The sequence below is a fragment of the Engystomops pustulosus genome, chromosome 7, assembly GCF_040894005.1.
Source record: "Engystomops pustulosus chromosome 7, aEngPut4.maternal, whole genome shotgun sequence".
In the NCBI taxonomy this organism is placed as follows: Eukaryota; Metazoa; Chordata; class Amphibia; order Anura; family Leptodactylidae; genus Engystomops; species Engystomops pustulosus.
In genome coordinates, this window is record NC_092417.1 from 112,848,168 (window position 1) to 112,865,696 (window position 17,529).

Here is a 17,529-nt window from a genome sequence, read left to right on the forward strand (position 1 = left end):
CGCACGACCATCTCTAGGGTTTACAGAGAATGGTCTGAAAAAAAAAAAATCCAGTGAGCGGCAGTTCTGTGGGCGGAAATGCCTTGTTGATGCCAGAGGTCAGAGGAGAATGGGCAGACTGGTTCGAGCTGATAGAAAGGCAACAGTGACTCAAATCGCCACCCGTTACAACCAAGGTAGGCAGAAGAGCATCTCTGAACGCACAGTACGTCGAACTTTGAGGCAGATGGGCTACAGCAGCAGAAGACCACACCGGGTGCCACTCCTTTGAGCTAAGAACAGGAAACTGAGGCTACAATTTGCACAAGCTCATCGAAATTGGACAGTAGAAGATTGGAAAAATGTTGCCTGGTCTGATGAGTCTCGATTTCTGCTGCGACATTCGGATGGTAGGGTCAGAATTTGGAGTCAACAACATGAAAGCATGGATATATCCTGCCTTGTATCAACGGTTCAGACTGTCATGGTGTGGGGAATATTTTCTTGGCACTCTTTGGGCCCCTTGGTACCAATTGAGCATCGTTGCAACGCCACAGCCTACCTGAGTATTGTTGCTGACCATGTCCATCCCTTTATGACCACAATGTACCCAACATCTGATGGCTACTTTCAGCAGGATAGTGCGCCATGTCATAAAGCTGGAATCATCTCAGACTGGTTTCTTGAACATGACAATGAGTTCACTGTACTCAAATGGCCTCCACAGTCACCAGATCTCAATCCAATAGAGCATCTTTGGGATGTGGTGGAACGGGAAGATTCGCATCATGGATGTGCAGCCGACAAATCTGCGGCAACTGTGTGATGCCATCATGTCAATATGGACCAAAATCTCTGAGGAATGCTTCCAGCACTTTGTTGAATCTATGCCATGAAGAATTGAGGCAGTTCTGAAGGCAAAAGGGGGTCGAACCCGTTACTAGCATGGTGTACCTAATAAAGTGGCCGGTGAGTGTATATCTAACATCTATCTGTCTGGTTATCTATCTCCTATAATTTGACCATTTATATATCTCACATTTTCTCTATCTATTTATTAATCAATCTTCTATCTCTTTTCTATGGTATTTCTCTCTCTATATTTCTCATTTATAATTTATACTTTATAATTCTGCGTCTAGAATTCTCTATCATCTTTCATATTTATCTTGCATCATAATAATAATAATTAATAATTTATTTATTTATAGAGCACACACAGATTACGTAGCGCTGCACAGAGCTTGCCAGATCAGTCCCTGTCCCCAATGGGGCTCACAATCTAATCAACCTACCAGTATGTTTTGGAGTGTGGGAGGAAACCGAAGGAAACCCATGCAAACTCGGAGAGAACATACAAACTCTTTACAGATGTTGACCTGGGACTTGAACCCAGTTCCCCAGCGCTGCATGGCTGTAGTGCAGAGCCACCATGCTGTCCATCATCTATCTATCTTCTATAAAATTCTCCCATATTGCAGATTGTTTTACCATACTAAAGGGAGTCTCTAACTGACTGCAACTGGTCATAAAATAGTTTTATTTTGGGGCCCCACTTTTAGTGTTGCCCAGGGCCCCATATTGTCTAAAACTGGCCCTGAAGGTGTAAAAGACACCTAAAATGGATGGTAAATGGAAGACCTTCCGTTTACCATCTTTTCTGATAAACATGCATGCATACAAACTTACTTTTCATTACACAACTGTTCTTTATAACTACAAAAGTAGTGGTAATTGTGCATATTTTTCATTATAAATAATGGAAATGTACTAGAGAGCACAACTAATGGGGTGAACTAAGCCTTACTCTAGTTCAATTCATATCACTCTCCTAGGTTTTCTTTGGTGTCCAAAATTGATATACAGTATATTTCCCCATAATACTAAGAAAGTTATTGAAGCAAAAATCTAAAGTTTGGTGTAAATAATTGCAACTAAACATTTTTTTGTAAGTAAGCTAAAATTAACATATCATAGCATTAGTGGAAGCATTATGCTCTTACCATAAGAAACCAGATATAGGTTGTTAAAGATTGAAGACTTGTGTCCTGAAACAGAAAGTACCATCTTTATTACATAAATTACCAATGCACTAATTTAATTCAGCATAACATATGTTACACATATTTCTCACAAATGATTGAATGGAATCTGTGGAAAATAGTTTGTGGGCCATTTCAACTATGAACCCAGCTGCAACTTTAGTAACCCTCTGTAGGTGCTGGTGTTTAGCAGCTTGAAGAGGCTTTACCATGCCCCCCAGGCTAATCCCCATTTGCCAAGCTTTCTGTTAACCATGGGAAACCATATAGAACAGCTAGAGACAAGAGTCTTGCAAAAATGCAAAAAAATAAGACTTTGAGTGATGTCACAAGCATGCTACAGGTCATCCAATTACAAACAAGCTGTCCTGCATAATTTGAAAGTACTTAGTGTTTTGGCAAAGGATCTTCAGTGATGTCACAAGCATGTGACTCATCACATGCATAAGATTGGCCTATTACAAACATGCCCTCCTGTTTTGGCTTCATTGCCTTGAGCTGATGTCACAACCTGGAAGTGCCCACCCAGATCAGGAATAGTTGAATCTGATTGAATAAGAAATAATGTTAAATATAACAGATATATCTCAGGCTAGGAAGGAGCCAGCAGCAGGATTCAGGTATTGGAATTGATGCCAGAGGCTCTCTCCAGCTGTAATAAAATTACTTTTTGCCAGTTACTTTACAGTTACGCTTTAATGCATTGCATTTGCAGGTTGCCAAGGCATGCTAAGAGTCTTAATTTTCCATCAAGGATTTACATTTCCATGACTTATTGCAGTGGTCCTGCTTCACAATATAGGCAATCAATTTGACTAGGAAAAATACATAGATCAATGTGAAACCATAATGCCCGTAGTAGGTAAATCCAATTAAAAATTATAAATCCATATATAAACAACATCCTTCTATACCTAAAATGTCCAGATGGTATACAGACCACAAAGTAGGGAGCCAATAATAATAATAATTTATAATAATAATAATCTTTCTTTATATAGTGCCATTATATTCCATAGTGCTTTACAAATCACAGGTGGCATAGAAAAATAAAATAAAACATTACAAAGTATGGAGCTAAAGGAGTGAGATCCCTGCTTGCAAGAGTTTACAGTCTATGAGGAAGAATGGGGCGACACAAGAGGTAAAAAGCTTATATAATGGTCCAGCCATTCTTCATAAAGTAATAGAACAAAATATAACATATTAAGTAGAGGTGCTGCTGCTTGACCCAGTCATCAGCTGTCGTCTTATATACAAAGTCCAAGCTGAATGGGACTGCAGAGAAGCCTGAAGTTTGGTGTCTGGTGGTTGCTGGATAACGGATGGGAGAAGGACACAGGATGGGTTAGTAAAGAGAGTTAAAACTTCATGCAGTTAACAAGTGTTATAGGCTTGTTTAAAGACATGGATTTTAAGAAAACGTTTAAAACTTTGGAGGTTGGGTATTAGTCTGATTGGGCAGGGCATTCCATAGAATGGGTGCAGCTCTAGAGAAATCTTGGAGATGTGAGTGGGAGGTTTGAATTAAGGTGGAGATTAATCTAAGATCACTGGCAGATTGAAGACCACAGGTTGGGTGATAGACTGAGATGAGGGAGAAGAGGGAGGAGAGGTACGAAGGTGCAGCATTTTGCAGTGCTTTGTGGATGAGGGTTATGCTATTAAAATGTATTCAAAAGGAGACTGGCAGAAGGTGAGGGAAGGTGAGTGAGGCTGCAACCATGCTCCAGCAGGACAGGGAGGCACACGGGTGCACCTGCGACCAGGGACATGGGTCGCAGGAGCACCCATGCCACTGGCACGAACTGAAGGCATCTGTGTAGCGTTTGGTCCGAAAGAGAAGCCTGGCTGCTGCATTAAGAATAGATTGGAGAGGAGAGAGTTTAGTGAGTGGAAGACCGATTAGTAGACAGTTACAGTAGTCTAGACAAGAGTGAATCAGAGCAACAGTTAGCATTTTACAAATTTCAATTGTGAGAAAAGGGGGGATTCTAGAGATGTTTCCGAGATGCATGCGGCAAGAGCGAGCAACATATTGAATATACGGTGCAAAAGAGAGGTCGGAGTCCAGCACAACACCAAGACAGCAGGCCTGCTGCTTCAGGGTTATGGTGACCCCACAGACTGAAATGGAGAGGTTATGATAGACTGTCAGTGGATGGTGGAAAGACAATCAGTTCAGTCTTAGAAAGATTAAGTTTCAAGAAGAGAGAGGGCATGATGGTAGACAGCAGAGAGACAATCATTAGTGTTCTGAAAAAGGCCAGGGGTGATGTTAAGTGGAGAAGTATATATTTGTGTATCATCAGCATAAAGATGATATTGGAAATCAAATCTGCTGATGGTTTGTCCAAAGGGAGCAGTATAGAGAGAAAAGAGAAGAGGACGCAGGACTGAGCCCAGCCCTCAGGAGCCCCAATAGAGAAAGGAACAGCAAAAGTGAGAGATCCAGAAAAGGAGACACTTACAGTGCGGTCAGAAAGATAGGAAGAAAACCAGGAGAGAGCAATGTCCTTCAGGCCAATGGAGAGAAGCATCCAGAGGAGAAGCTGTTGATCCACAGTATCAAACACTTCTGAGAGATCCAGAAGAATGAGGAGAGAATAGTCACCTTTGGATTTAGCAGAGATGAGGTCGTTGGAGACTTTAGTAAGAGCGGTTTCAGTAGAGCACACAGAGTGGAAACTAGATTGTAGGGGGTCAAGGAGGGAGTTAGCTGAGAGACAACGGGAAAGTCGAGAATAGACCAGGTGTTCCAGGAGTTTGGAGATTCAAGGGAGAGTAGAAACTGATCGGTAGTTAGCAGCGTTGGATGGGTCCAGGAACGGTTTCTTTATTAATGGGGTAACTACAGCATGATTGAAAGAAGAGGGGACGACAACAGATAGGGAAAGATACCGCAAGAGAGAGAGTGAATATTTTAGTGAGGTGAGAGGTGACTGTTGGGGGGAGGTACTGTACAAGATGTGAGAGGATGGGGTCACTGATACAGTTAGTGGGGCGAGTATAGGAAAGGAGCCTGGACACTTCTTCCTCTATGACTGGCTCAAAGGAAGAGAGTGAACAAGATAAGGTACCGGAGTAAAGGGGATTAATGGAGGGAAGGGGATTAATGGAGTGAGTGGATTGAGAAATTATTTCCTGGCAAATGCAATCAATTTTATCTTAAAAGAATAGGTACACCATAGCACCCTGACTTAAATGTCAGCTTTTTCATGGAGTGTCTTGTACCTATTCTTGTTGGGATAAGATAAATAAAGTAGGGAATATTGTTTTTTTATACTTTGATTCTATGGCACCCTTTTGTAGTTATTAATATTTAGTGAAGGTCTAATTTTTTTAGCTTACGGTATGCCATTTGCTTACAGACTGTTGTTTGCTGTTTACACAACCTGTAAGGGAAATCCTACAAACTATTAAATCTCATCATATGCACCAGAATGATATTAATTTGGACTGTTTTGGCCCTAGAAGCTCTGTCAGTAACCTGCTGACATTGCCTTTAGCGTAGGCCCTCTCAGCGCTGTGAGCCAGGAATACATGCCCATAAAGTAGCAGGCCTCTTGCAGTTGAAGGATGCTACAATGTATTAGGACTTATAAGGCCAATTGAGAAAGGATAGACATTATACATATGTATTTGTCATCTCAGTCATGCAATGCATCTACAATATCTAAAAATAAACTGGGGAGTTCTTGTAAATAATTTACCTATATTATTATAGGGTGTTTGAAATTAACTGATTAAATAAAAAAAAGGTTAAAATAAGTAGTAAATCGAGTAAAATATTAAACAACTGCAGTTCTGAAATGACGCTAATGAAGGGACTAGGTTCAGGGGAGACCAACAAGACAGTCAGCCTTTAACACAAGCCCCCCAAAAGGCCCCACCTACTTACGCGATCCACCCTAAATGTTGGTCGTTTACTGGGTGTCAGCGCCCCCTAGGCCTAAGTGAAAAATACATAGACAAGGTCAAATAACAACACAAGCTTGGTCGCCATGGAGAATGGTCGCCAAACTGGATCTTAGAGAGACAGAAAAACTCCAGACAGGAGAATAGTTCAAAACACAGGCCAAAAGTCCAGATATCAAGATACAATATACAAGCATGGAGCAAAATGTGAAGAAAACAAGCATCTCTGCTTTAGACTGATTGGAGCAGAGCTTAATCAGTTTGTTTCTAGACAGGAGCAGGCTGCAAGAGGAGTCAACTCCTAGACAGCCATCAAGCTGAGCCTGTGTTCACACAACCAAAGTACAATGGCATCCAGTGTTAAAAATCAGCATCTTCTCAGCCGCACAGCACGAACTGAGGATGACACAGATTTTAAAATTACATATGTGTGTTTGTAGTTAGGTAACCACTGCAAGTATTTACTCATTTCAGGACAGGCACATAAGCAATGTTACAGAAAAATGAGATTGAAGAGGGACACTAGCCACCCAATACTGCTAACAGATGTGCTAGAGACTGACCAGTGTCTTTATAAATCATATAAATTAAGGAAGCAAAAAATAATCCTTGCAAATCTTTCCAATTGGTGGATTTTCTACTTGTATGTTGCAACAGTGCAGTTAGTCCTACTCGGGTATATATTGTTTTTAGAAGTGTATTGGATGTAACCACTGTATAATAAGATACAACAGAAATTAAAAGAAAAGAAAACTATGTGTAAACCAGACTAAAAAACATACAATAAAAGATTATGCTGTTAAAATTGTGTAAAAATAATTTCTATGTACCTTATGTAACAAATTTTAACTCCTTAATGACAGGACCTTTATGTTTGCATAAAAAATAAAGAAAACTTTTTTTTTTTTTTACTATTTTTCAGACCTCCTGTGGTACTTTAACCCTAGGTTGTCTGATTGATCCTACCATATACTACCATAATAGAGTATGGCAGTATGTGGGGATTTTACACATCATCTATTACAATGTGCCACCAGCACATTGTAACAGATCTTCAGAGACCATACAGCCAAGGGTGTGTCATGGTAACAGTTCACAATGTGCAGAGTGTGCCAGTTAATTGAATACTGGCACACTGTCTTAATTAATCTAGCGTACCCTGCACTGCTTGGAAAGTGTGCACCAACTTTTTTTTGGTGCACCTTTAACAAAGAGGACCACATTTGAATTGCTAGTATTCTGGCATAAACTGCATATAAATGTGCAAAACTGCTTGCTCTTGTATTTATGAAGTGAAGATTGAAGAGGAACACTAGCCACCCAATACTGCTAACAGATGTACTAGAGACTGACCAGTGTCTTTATAAATCATATAAATTAAGGAAGCAAAAAATAATCCTTGCAAATCTTTCCAATTGGTGGATTTTCTACTTGTATGTTGCAACAGTGCAGTTAGTCCTACTCGGGTATATATTGTTTTTAGAAGTGTATTGGATGTAACCACTGTATAATAAGATACAACAGAAATTAAAAGAAAAGAAAACTATGTGTAAACCAGACTAAAAAACATACAATAAAAGATTATGCTGTTAAAATTGTGTAAAAATAATTTCTATGTACCTTATGTAACAAATTTTAACTCCTTAATGACAGGACCTTTATGTTTGCATAAAAAATAAAGAAAACTTTTTTTTTTTTTACTATTTTTCAGACCTCCTGTGGTACTTTAACCCTAGGTTGTCTGATTGATCCTACCATATACTACCATAATAGAGTATGGCAGTATGTGGGGATTTTACACATCATCTATTACAATGTGCCACCAGCACATTGTAACAGATCTTCAGAGACCATACAGCCAAGGGTGTGTCATGGTAACAGTTCACAATGTGCAGAGTGTGCCAGTTAATTGAATACTGGCACACTGTCTTAATTAATCTAGCGTACCCTGCACTGCTTGGAAAGTGTGCACCAACTTTTTTTTGGTGCACCTTTAACAAAGAGGACCACATTTGAATTGCTAGTATTCTGGCATAAACTGCATATAAATGTGCAAAACTGCTTGCTCTTGTATTTATGAAGTGTTTCCACCAGTATTGTGTCATGGGTACACTATGCTCGCCTGTTAAACTGACTGTACCAGAGGGTAAAATCATGAAATTTGGGGACCAGGTGGTAAAGATGAAACAGCTTGTAAAACAAGTTTTGTGGTTAACAGATTGATATTCAGCTGCAGAAAATTTTATATTGGGAAAAACAGAAGAAGCTTATTGTATATCTGGCAATGTTGTCGCGTTCCCCGCCACATGCTTCAGCTCCCTTATGGTGCGGGCGGCGCTTCTCTCTCCATCTTAAAGGAGCAGGGCTTTTACCAGCTAGGCTGTCCCAGCCTATCAGCACCTCTAGCCATATAGCCCAACATGCAATGTTCTCCATGCCTGAGCAAAGGTTCCTAACTTGCTAGTCCTGCTGTATGGTATCTGATTCTGCTTGTCTGCTTGTGTGTGATCCTGGCTTGCTCTCTGTCTTCATTCCTGTTTTGTGCTCCCTGGTATCTGACCCTGGCTTGTTTTCTGATCCTGTGCTGCCTGCGACGACCCTCTGCCTGTTCCTGACTCTGATTGTACGCTGCCTGCCCCTACTCTGGGCTGACTTTGACTACCCGCTCTACCTGACCTCTTGGTGTCCCTGTGCCCGCTGGGCCGGCAGCTATCTATACTAGGACCACCACAAGAGGTAGCGGCCTTGCAATATTTCTGCAGCAAAGTCCTTTATATGGGTAAAAGGGTGATTTCTGGGGAGGTTCAGGGAAAACTCCCTTAGGGTGATGGCACACAGTTGGGAAATATGCCATTCTGTTCCGGGTTCTAGCTGTTTTTCAGGAAGGTCTATATCAAAGATAACCTGGCAGGAAGGGACGTGCCAACCTCCTTGGATGAACTCATAGCCATGGCCACGTGTATAGCCATGGCCACGTGTATTGACGTGTGCTTTCATCATCTAAAAGAGGTGACTTGTGAACAGAGTATAAATTTAGTGAGCAAAACCATTTACGCAGAAGCACTGAGAATTTGTGTCTGTACTGCAGCAAGAGTGGGGCACATTTACTTACCCGTCCGCGGAGTTCCCTGAAAGTGCATTGTCCGACCAGAATTGCACTCTGTTACGTTCCACTAAGATCGTGCGGCCGATATCCTGCATGTGTCACTTCCCCTCTCAGGTCCGCCAGAGTTCACCTTCTTCTTCCTGGTGCATGCAAGTGCATTATCTTGCAACACTTTGAATCTTAAATCCTGCGCTCAGTCCGAAACTGTCGGATCGTCTGACGGTCCGCCCCCGATTTCTGTTGCATGAAAGCCAGCCCAGCTGCGCCGCAACTCGATCGCATGAGACACAATCCCCAGTTAAATACCTGTCACAGCTGCGCAATCCCCTAAAATGGGATCACTTCTGGGGGATTTCTGTGATCTTCATTGTCAAATTTCTCTTCTAATGGTGGATAGGGTCCAGAATTGGTTGCCGCCTGAATTGTAACCAGAAAAGCTAACATTCACTCCCTCCATTGTAGGCCCTGACAAAAAGCAAATAATGGGCTTGTTGGGGGTATTTTTCATCACAAAAGGAACAATTTAAAGACCATTTTCTAAGCTTCCTTTACTCCATGTGACATAAAAATTGCATTTTTAACCAAAAATTGCCAATTTTTGCCAGTTTTAAAAAGTAAGTACCATATATGTGCTGAAAACCCAAACTTGGCTTATACTCGAGTAAAAAAAAAAATGGTTTTACCAGGTTTTTGTGATACAATTAGGGGCTCTGGCTTATACTTGGGTCGGCTTATACTCGAGTATATACGGTATATGGATTTAATTTTATCACTATAAGATAAATCAACATGTTTCAGAAGAAAAGCCCTACCAGAATGACTTGGATATGTTAAACTTTTGCAGAGTTATTCCATAAAGTGTCCACATACTCCAGATTTTCAAAATCTTGCAAGGTCCTTAACCCCTTAAGGACGCAGGGTTTTTTCACTCATTTCTAGCTCTCCACCTTCAAAAATCCATAACTTTTTAATTTTTACGTGTATAGACCTGTGTGCGTGCGTAACAAATTTTACTTTCCCGTAATGTTATTTATTTTAACATGCCGTGTACTGTGGAGCTGGAAAAAAATTAAAAATGTGGAAAAATTGAAAAAAAATCAAAACGCATGTGCGTCACGTTCTTGTGGGCTCAGTTTTTACGACTTTGTGCGCTCCAAATAACACCTCTTCTTTATTCTTTGGTTCAGTACGATCGCGGTGATACTAAACTTATTCAGATTTTATTGTGTTTTAATACATTTTCAAAAATTAAATGAATATGTACAAAAAAGAAAAAAATTTTTTTGCCATCTTCTGACGCGTATAACTTTTTCATATTTTGGTGTACAGAGCTGTGTGAGGTGTCATTTTTTTTACATGAGCCGACGTTTTCATTGCTAGCATTTTGAGGACAGTGTGTCATTTTCCCGTTTGGTGTAAAAGTCGCATTTCGGACATTTGGGCGCCATTTCCCGTCTCGGAGGTCACCGCCGGCCATAACCGTTTTTATATTTTGATAGATCGGGCATTTTGGGACACGGCGATACCTAATGTGTTGGTGATTTTTACTATTTATTATGTTTTGTATCAGTTCTAGGGAAAGAGGGGCGATTTGAAATTTTTATATTTTATTAATTTTTAAAATTCCCTTTTTTTTCACTATTTCTTAGACCATCTAGGGTACATTAACCCTAGATGGTCAGATAGTTCCTACCATATACTGCAATACGTCTGTATTGCAATATATGGCATTTTTGCATGTTATTCGTTACAATGAGCCACAGGGTTAATAGCCGCGATCGATGCAAGCACCGACCATGGTTATTAGCGGTGAGGGTTTGCTGCAATATGCAACAACCCCCACCCTTGTATGAAGAGGACTCAGCCCGTGAGCCCTCTTCATACATTCCCTGCATCTCTGCGCCATAGAGCTACGGCGCAGAGCGTTGAGGGGTTAAGGTGCAATCAACCTTGGGTCCTTAACCCATTAACGCTCTGCGCCGTAGCTCTACGGCGCAGAGGTATAAGGGATGTATGAAGAGGGCTCACGGGCTGAGTCCTCTTCATACAGAGGTGGGGGTTTTTGCATTTTGCACAAAACCCCCACCGCTAATAACCGCGGTCGGTGCTTGCACCGATCGCGGCTATTAACCCCCTAAACGCCGCCGGCAAAGTCGCCGGCGGCGTTTAAAAGACGGCGGCGCGTGGGCGCCGCCATCTTTTTTTTGATCGCCACGCCCCCGAACGTCAACGGGGGGCGGCGATCGGTTGCCATGGTAGCCTCGTGTCTTCTTTTGACACGAGGCTATCTGGCAGCTGCAGATTCGTTACAATGAGCCAGTGGCTCATTGTAATGAATGTGCTGCAAAAATGCCATATATTGCAATACAGAAGTATTGCAGTATATGGTAGCAGCGATCTGACCATCTAGGGTTAATGTACCCTAGATGGTCTAAAAGATAGTGAAAAAAAAAAGAAAAAAAAAAGTTTAAAAAATAAAAAAAATTAATAAAATATTAAAAGTTCAAATCACCCCCCTTTCCCTAGAACGGATATAAAACATAACAAACAGTAAAAATCACAGACATATTAGGTATCGCCGCGTCCCAAAATGCCCGATCTATCAAAATATAAAAACGGTTACAGCCGGCGGTGACCTCCGATGCGGGAAATGGCGCCCAAATGTCCGAAATGCGACTTTTACACCTTTTTACATAACATAAAAAATGAAATAAAAAATGATCAAAATGTCGCACAGATCTCAAAATGGTAGCAATGAAAACGTCGCCTCATTTCGCAAAAAATGACCCCTCACATGACCCCTCCGTGCGCCAAAGTATGAAAAAGTTATTAGCGTCAGAAGATGGCAAAATTTTTTTTTTCTTTTTTGTACACATTCGTTTAATTTTTGAAAATGTATTAAAACACAATAAAACCTGTATAAATTTGCTATCACCGCGATCGCACCGAACCAAAGAATAAAGTAGGCGTGTTATTTGGAGCGAAGAGTGAAAGTCGTAAAAACTGAGCCCACAAGAACGTGACGCACGTGCGGTTTTTTTTCAATTTTTCCACATTTGGAATTTTTTTTCAGCTTCGCAGTACACGGCATGTTAAAATAAATAACATTACGGGAAAGTAAAATTTGTTACGCACAAAATAAGCCCTCACACAGGTCTGTACACGGAAAAATGAAAAAGTTATGGATTTTTGAAGTTGGAGAGCGAGAAATGAGGCGAAAAACCCTCCGTCCTTAAGGGGTTAAGTGGTTTAATGGTATAAACAATAAACAAGAAGGTCACAACATGTTTTTACTCGGTTTAGACAGTTTCAAAGAAAAACATGGCAAAGAAAAGTGGCCGTGCGCCATGGTTGACTAAATGCAATACCTTTTAATGAATAAACAAGTTTTTTAATGGACCACACAACTGATCCACTTAAAGTAAGGGGTAGCTGAAAAGAACTCGTAAAATTCAGACAGAGGCAAATTGACCCATTTTAACAATGTACAGGTAGCAGTCATAATAGAGAGCTAGATTCACAACAGGTATCATGTGATAGCTAGTGTATGTAAGATTATCACTCGGAGGAAGAAGCAGAATATTAGGCAAGGGCTATAGTGATGTAGCCAGCTTGCCATGGTCTGTGCTGTTTATGGTCCTTTATGTAGTTGGCCAACCTTAAAGGGAACATGTCACCTCAAAAGCCCAGCACTGAGGGGTCGGGGGAGTTTGACTTGATCCAATAGCCATCACGCCTTCTTTACTGGATCAGGAAAGTACCATTATGGGTTAAGTGTGAGGTTTTAAAGGGACAGGTTCCATTTATGTTTAATTCCATAGGGGATTAAACAATGATACAGCATCACTGAGTCTGTATGGCCGAGTACCTGAGCCCTCTCCATATACTGTAGATTGAGTGTCTGCTCTATTATACTGCAGATAACCCTGTGTCCCTCAACTTTGGTACCTTTAACCTTTTAAGGGCCTTGGTAAAACCTGACTGCAACTCCATAACAGCTACTGCACTTACTCCCAGTAGCCTTAATATATGTTGTGCAAAAGTTATTACAACGTAGACAGTTTTTTAGGGATCAAAAATGGGTACTAATGCAAAAAATAGTGTGTGGGGGGGTTCTTACCAAGTTGACAACCGTATACAAGGACAGATCAATATACACTATGGTCGAATTCCTCCAGTTCTTCACTGGACGAACAAGAGTTCCTCGGATATTCTTATAAGTCAGATTTAGTGCTAAGTCGAGGTAGCTACAGATCGTCTCACCACTGCATGCACCTAGGAGGAAGTATAAGAAGAACAAATTAGCAAAAAAAGTAGTAACACCTGTAGTAACAAATCTCCACTGGCATAAATTGTAAATGCTTAAATACTGTACCAACAATACTGTCACATTTATCTGAAGGACTGATTTTTAGTAAAACTGCCATTTTAAATGCAAGTCTTGATAAGCCCCCCACCACCAAAGCTATGCAGCCTCTGCAACCAGGCTCTGAAGTAATCTCCCTCAGGTCAGACCTGGAAGAGATTGCAGCTGTACTCTCCACTAGAGAATTTTCAGGTGGAGACTATAGTAAATATGACCCTGCCATCCATGCCATCCTCGATTTCTGTCCCATCAAGCGTGCTGGGTGAAAAAGTAAAAAAAAAAGGGTCTTATAGATGTCCACTAGAATTCAGAAATTCATGTTTCTGGTAGTGTAGATTTGTACCACTTTTCCTTCTAGTCTACAGGGAAGCTGGAGGAAATTCCTAGTTTGGTGAAATTTGATGAAGAATGCTTTTGTGCCAGTTTCTTGTGAGCATAAAATATTTTTTTTTTGGTTTTAATAGATTTTAAAAAATTAAAACATTTTGTATGAAATAATTTTTTTTTTCATATATACCATTTACACTCACCGCCACTTTATTAGGTACACCATGCTAGTAACGGGTTGGACCCCCTTTTGCCTTCAGAACTGCCTCAATTCTTCGTGGCATAGATTTAACAAGGTGCTGGAAGCATTCCTCAGAGATTTTGGTCCATATTGACATGATGGCATCACACAGTTGCCGCAGATTTGTCAGCTGCACATCCATGATGCGAATCTCCTGTTCCACCACATCCCAAAGATGCTCTAATAGATTGAGATCTGGTGACTGTGGAGGCCATTTGAGTACAGTGAACTCATTGTCATGTTCAAGAAACCAGTCTGAGATGATTCCAGCTTTATGACATGGCGCGTTATCCTGCTGAAAGTAGCCATCAGATGTTGGGTTCATTGTGGTCATAAAGGGATGGACATGGTCAGCAACAATACTCAGGTAGGCTGTGGCGTTGCAACGATGCCCAATTGATACCAAGGGGCCCAAATAGTGCCAAGAAAATATTCCCCACACCATGACACCACCACCACCAGCCTGAACCGTTGATACAAGGCAGGATGGATCCATGCTTTCATGTTGTTGACGCCAAATTCTGACCCTACCATCCGAATGTCGCAGCAGAAATCGAGACTCATCAGACCAGGCAACGTTTTTCCAATCTTCTACTGTCCAATATCGATGAGCTTGAGCAAATTGTAGCCTCAGTTTCCTGTTCTTAGCTGAAAGGAGTGGCACCCGGTGTGGTCTTCTGCTGCTGTAGCCCATCTGCCTCAAAGTTCGACATACTGTGCATTCAGAGATGCTCTTCTGCCTACCTTGGTTGTAACGGGTGGTGATTTGAGTCACTGTTGCCTTTCTATCAGCTCGTACCAGTCTGCCCATTCTCCTCTGACCTCTGGCATCAACACGGCATTTCCTCCCACAGAACTACCGCTCACTGGATGTTTTTTATTTTTCGGACCATTCTCAGTAAACCCTAGAGATGGTCGTGCGTGAAAATCCCAGTAGATCAGCACTTTCTGAAATACTCAGACCAGTCCTTCTGGCACCAACAACCATGCCAAGTTCAACAATCACCTTTCTTCCCCATACTAATGCTCAGTTTGAACTGCAGGAGATTGTCTTGACCATGTTTACATGCCTAAATGCACTGAGTTGCCGCCATGTGATTGGCTGATTAGAAATTAAGTGTTAACGAGCAGTTGGACAGGTGTACCTAATAAAGTGGCCGGTGAGTGTATATGATCTTTTGATCACTTTTTATTCCATATTTTTATTTCCATTTTTTTGTTACAGTATTCACCGATTGTAATAACTGATTTTATATTTTGACAGATCAGTATTTATAGGGCACAGCATAAAATGTTTATGATTTCTTTTATTTGTTATTGAATTCTAGGAAATTTGGTTTCATAGTTTATGCGGTTGAAAAAAGACACTTGTCCATCAACCAAGGAAGGGAGGGATTTGATGAGGAAGGGATTTAGGGGAAAAATTCTATATAACATAACCATCAATGTTATTTACGTGTAAAAAGGCATCTAGGCCCTTCTTGAAACTCTCTGCTGTCCCTGCTGTGACCAGCGCCTGAGGCAGGCTATTCCACAGATTGACAGTTCTCATAGTAAAAAAGCCCTGTTGCCTCCGGTGATTAAACATTGATTTCTCCAAACGGAGACAGTGCCCCCTCGTCTTTTGATTTGATTTAATCTGAAATAACTTACATCATATTTTTTGTATGGACAATTCATATATTTAAATAAATTAATCATGTCCCCTCGTAGTCGTCTCTTATCCAGACTAAATCTAATTGTTTTAATCTTTCCTCATAACTAAGTCCCTCCATAACCCTTATCATTTTTGTGGCTCTACGTTGAACCCTCTCCAGCTCCAGGGCATCCTTTTTATGGACCGGTGCCCAGAACTGGACAGCATATTCCAGGTGAGGCCTAACCAATTACCACTTGTATAGTGGTAATATTACATCCCTATCACAAGAGTCCATACCACTTTTGATACATGACAAGATCCTACTAGCTTTAGAGGCAGCTGATTGACATTGCATGCTGTTATTCAATTTATGATGTACTAGTACCCCCAGGTCCTTCTCAACAAGGGACTCTCCCAGATTTACTCCCCCAAGGACATATTTTGCCTTTGGATTATTGGCCCCCAGGTGCATAACCTTACATTTATCCACATTAAACCTCATTTGCCAATTGGATGACCAAGCATTCAGTTTGTCCAAGTCACCCTGCAGCCTATGAACATCCTCCATGGACTGTATAACACTACACAGTTTGTGTCATCTGCAAAAATAGACAGTGCTATTAATTCCTACCTCTATATCATTAATAAATATATTTAATAGTAGTGGGCCAAGCACAGAACCCTGGGGTACACCACTCATAACTGGTGACCATTCTGAGTAGCAATCATTGACCACAACTCCTTCAGCCAGTTCTCAATCCAATTGCTAATGATTTCTGCCAAACCAATAGCCCTATTTTAACCCATCAGGCGTCTATGAGGGATAGTGTCAAATGCCTTTGCAAAGTCCAAGAACACAATATCCACAGCAGCTCCTCCATCCAGACAGCTGCTCACCTCTTCATAGAAGCAGATAAGTTTGACAACTTCTATTCTTAGTAAACCCATGCTCGCTGTCACTTATTATACTATTTGATGTCACATACTCCAGTATATAGTCTTTTACTAACTCTTCCAGTATTTTCCCCACAATGGAAGTTAAGCTTACAGGCCTGTAATTGCCTGGCGAAGTTCTAGAGCCCTTTTTATATATTGGCACCACATTTGCCTTGCGCCAGTCACTTGGCACCACACCAGACATTACGGAATCCCTGAAGATTTTAGACAGCGGTACAGCAATAACACAACTGAGTTTTTTAAGAACTCTGGGGTGTAACCCATCTGGTCTAGGAGCCTTGTACACATTGATTTTATTGAGCTTAGATTGGATCATGTCTACATTCAGCCAATCTAGTATATTACAGAATGCATGACCCGCACTGGCACCATCCACGTCAGAAGTTTTTTCTTCTATCGTATAAACAGAGCTAAAAAACCTATTAAGTATCTCCGCTTTCTCTTGGTCTCCAGTCACCGATGACCCATGTTCAGAATAAAGGAGTCCAACCTGTTCTGACCCGTTTTTTTTGCATTGACAAACTTAAAAAAATTCTTGGGATTTGTTTTGCTATCTTAAGCCATCTGTCTTTCATTTTGTATTTTGACTGATTTGATTTCCTTTTCACAGATTTTGGTAAGTTTTTTGTATGTATTGAAAGCCTCAGGTGACCCGTCAGATTTATATTTTTTAAATGCCCTCTTTTTCTCATTAATTGCCCTTTTAACTGTAGCTGTAAGCCACGCGAGGTGTAATCTAGTCCGTCTATACTTGTTACCTATAGGAATTAATTTAGAAGTATAAAAACCCAGGATAGATTTGAATTTCTCTCATTTAACATTAGTATCATCATTTGACAGAATCTGATCCCAGTCTATATCCTGTATTGCAGCCCTGAATTTTTGTAAATTAGCACTCTCTTAAAATTTTTTCCCACCTGTTTCTGCTTTTTACAGTTTAAGAGGAAAATAATT

The 17,529-nt window shown here is 40.8% G+C and overlaps 1 protein-coding gene across 1 annotated transcript in view; it reads right to left on the reverse strand.

Moving 5' to 3' along the window:
• LOC140068931 (5-hydroxytryptamine receptor 3A-like) overlaps positions 1–17,529 on the reverse strand; it is a 48,064-nt gene that overhangs the window by 20,080 nt on the left and 10,455 nt on the right. Inside the window, exons 2-3 of the mRNA XM_072114279.1 lie at positions 13,166–13,320; positions 1,983–2,027 (exon numbers count right to left, since the gene is read on the reverse strand). Coding sequence (XP_071970380.1) covers positions 1,983–2,027; positions 13,166–13,320 — 200 coding nt within the window. The remainder of the gene's footprint in view (positions 1–1,982; positions 2,028–13,165; positions 13,321–17,529) is intronic.